Raw genomic sequence first — 2,049 nt, forward strand, 5'->3', positions numbered from 1 at the left:
TTTGGTTTCCTAACAAGAAAATAAAATTTGGCTCTGAAATTTTTTCTTAAATGTTATTTGCAGCTAAAGTATTTCTTCAATGGACATTAAGAGGTCTGTAAAAGAAAAATGCTAGATTCCAGTGTGACTTTAGCAACTTAAAGTCAGAATGTACACATCACAAACTGAATTTTTAGGTATATATGCTACTTTCTTTTTTTTTTTTTTTTTTTTAAGACAGTCTTGCTCTGTCATCCAAGCTAGAGTGCAATGGCATGATCTCAGCTCACTGCAATCTCCACCTCCTGGGTTCAAACAATTCTTCTGCCTCAGCCTCCTGAGTAGCTGGGGACCACAGGCGCCCGCCACTATATTGGCCAGGCTGGTCTTGAACTCCTGACCTTGTGATCTGCCTATCTCGGCCTTTCAAAGTGCTGGAATTACAGGCATGAGCCACTGCGCCTGGCTGGTATATGCTACTTCTTAAATGGGAAACAAAACAGTAACCTTGGGAAGAAAGACTTCCCAAATATAACAACAACAAAGGAATAAAAGCAAGAGCTCACCGAGAGTTGTTATGATGAATATTGCATGCTCGGGCCATTAGTGCTACAATAATTGGTCGAAAGGCTTTCCCTTTTCCATCAAAGTAGTACTCAGACATTTCCTTAAGTTCTGATGTTGATATGAGCAGTTCCTGAAATAAAGTTTCTCTGTGTCACAATGGCATCAAAACTGCATAGAAAGTCAACAGGATTTCTTTTTTTCTTTTTTTGAGACAGAGTTTTGCTCATGTTGCCCAGACTGGAGGGCAATGGTGCAATCTCGGCTCACTGCAACCTCCAACTCCCGGGTTCAAGTGATTCTTCTGCCTCAGCCTCCCAAGTAGCTGGGATTACAGGCGCCTGCCACCACCCCTGGCTAATTTTTTGTATTCTTAGTAGAGGTGGGGTTTCACCATGTTGGCCAGGCTGGTCTCAACCTCTTGACCTCAAGTGATCCACCTGCCTGAGTCTCCCAAAGTGCTAGGATTATAGGCATGAGCCACCGCACCCAGCCAATTTTTTTTTTTTTAAAAGACAGAAAAAATGTCTTGCTCTGTCACTCAGGCTGGAGTGCAGTAACAGGATCATAGCTCACTGCAGCCTCAAACTCCTGGACTTAAGCAGTCCTCCCACTTTGGCCTCCTAAATTGGTGGGATTACAGGCAAAAGCCACTGTGCCCAACCATGTGAGGAACTACGGCAAGTTTTCAGGAAAAAGAGTTGAATGAAAAATGCCATATTTGGGGCTGTCTGGCATTCAGAATTAGATAAGGAAGAGACAGCTGGAGTCACTGGGAGGTGGTGGGTTTTAAGAGGAAAGGTGGGATAACTCATTGGACAAGCATGAGCTACCTGGACCATTTTTTTTCAGGTTCCCAACCCTGCCATAACCTCTTACTGGACATTAGCACATACTGCATTTTTCATATTGCCTGGCACTGGGTCACATGTGGTTCTTGCTCAAGAAACATTTAAAACTTGACCATACATGAGCCAAAACTGCAAACCACATTGTATAGCTCTGAACACCTGCATTGGTTTTTCATAATCCCGGCACTTCGGGAGGCCACAGTGGGTGGGTCACACGAGGTCAGGTGTTCCCGACCAGCCTGGCCAACACGGCGAAACCCCATCTTCACTAAAAATACAAAAATTAGATGGCGCACACCTTTTATCTCAGCTACTCAGGAGGCTGAGGCAGGAGAATTGCATGAACCTGGGAGGTGAGGGTTGCAGTGAGCTTAGATTGCACCACTGCACTCAAGCCTGGGCAACAGAGTGAGACTCCATCTCCAAATAATAATAATAATAAATATAATAAAATTTTAGTAAGTTTTAGTAAAACATTACATTACAGCAGAATAAAAAACTCACCTTTCTAATGTCCTCATACAGACCTTTCAAGTCTCTCCAACCGAGTTTGAAAGGATCGGTGTATTTCTCACCACTGTGTGTTTTACTGTCTGGGGTTGTGTGATGAAACCTGGGGCATGCAAAAATGCACATGACTTCATTTTCAAGTAAG

The 2,049-nt window shown here is 43.4% G+C and overlaps 1 protein-coding gene across 1 annotated transcript; it reads right to left on the reverse strand.

Annotated features, from left to right (window-relative positions):
* Positions 1 to 374: 374 nt before the first annotated feature.
* Positions 375 to 2,043, reverse strand: LOC116548216 (decaprenyl-diphosphate synthase subunit 1-like). Its single transcript, XM_032273794.1, has 2 exons — positions 1,899 to 2,043; positions 375 to 676 (listed from the first exon to the last, which is right to left on the reverse strand). Exons 1-2 carry the CDS (start codon positions 2,028 to 2,030, stop codon positions 542 to 544), a joined length of 267 nt encoding a protein of 88 aa, XP_032129685.1. The 5' UTR covers positions 2,031 to 2,043; the 3' UTR covers positions 375 to 541.
* Positions 2,044 to 2,049: the final 6 nt, after the last annotated feature.

Source organism: Sapajus apella, unplaced genomic scaffold (genome assembly GCF_009761245.1).
Source record: "Sapajus apella isolate SASKATOON/1434 unplaced genomic scaffold, GSC_monkey_1.0 scaffold8129, whole genome shotgun sequence".
In the NCBI taxonomy this organism is placed as follows: domain Eukaryota; kingdom Metazoa; phylum Chordata; class Mammalia; order Primates; family Cebidae; genus Sapajus; species Sapajus apella.

Coding starts and splice junctions, on each gene's coding strand:
- LOC116548216 (XM_032273794.1), bottom strand. CDS start 2,030: ATGTGCATTTTTGCATGCCCCAGGTTTCATCACACAACCCCAGACAGT. Junction 677..1,898: donor TGTATGAGGACATTAGAAAG/GTGAGTTTTTTA, acceptor ACTTTATTTCAG/GAACTGCTCATATCAACATC.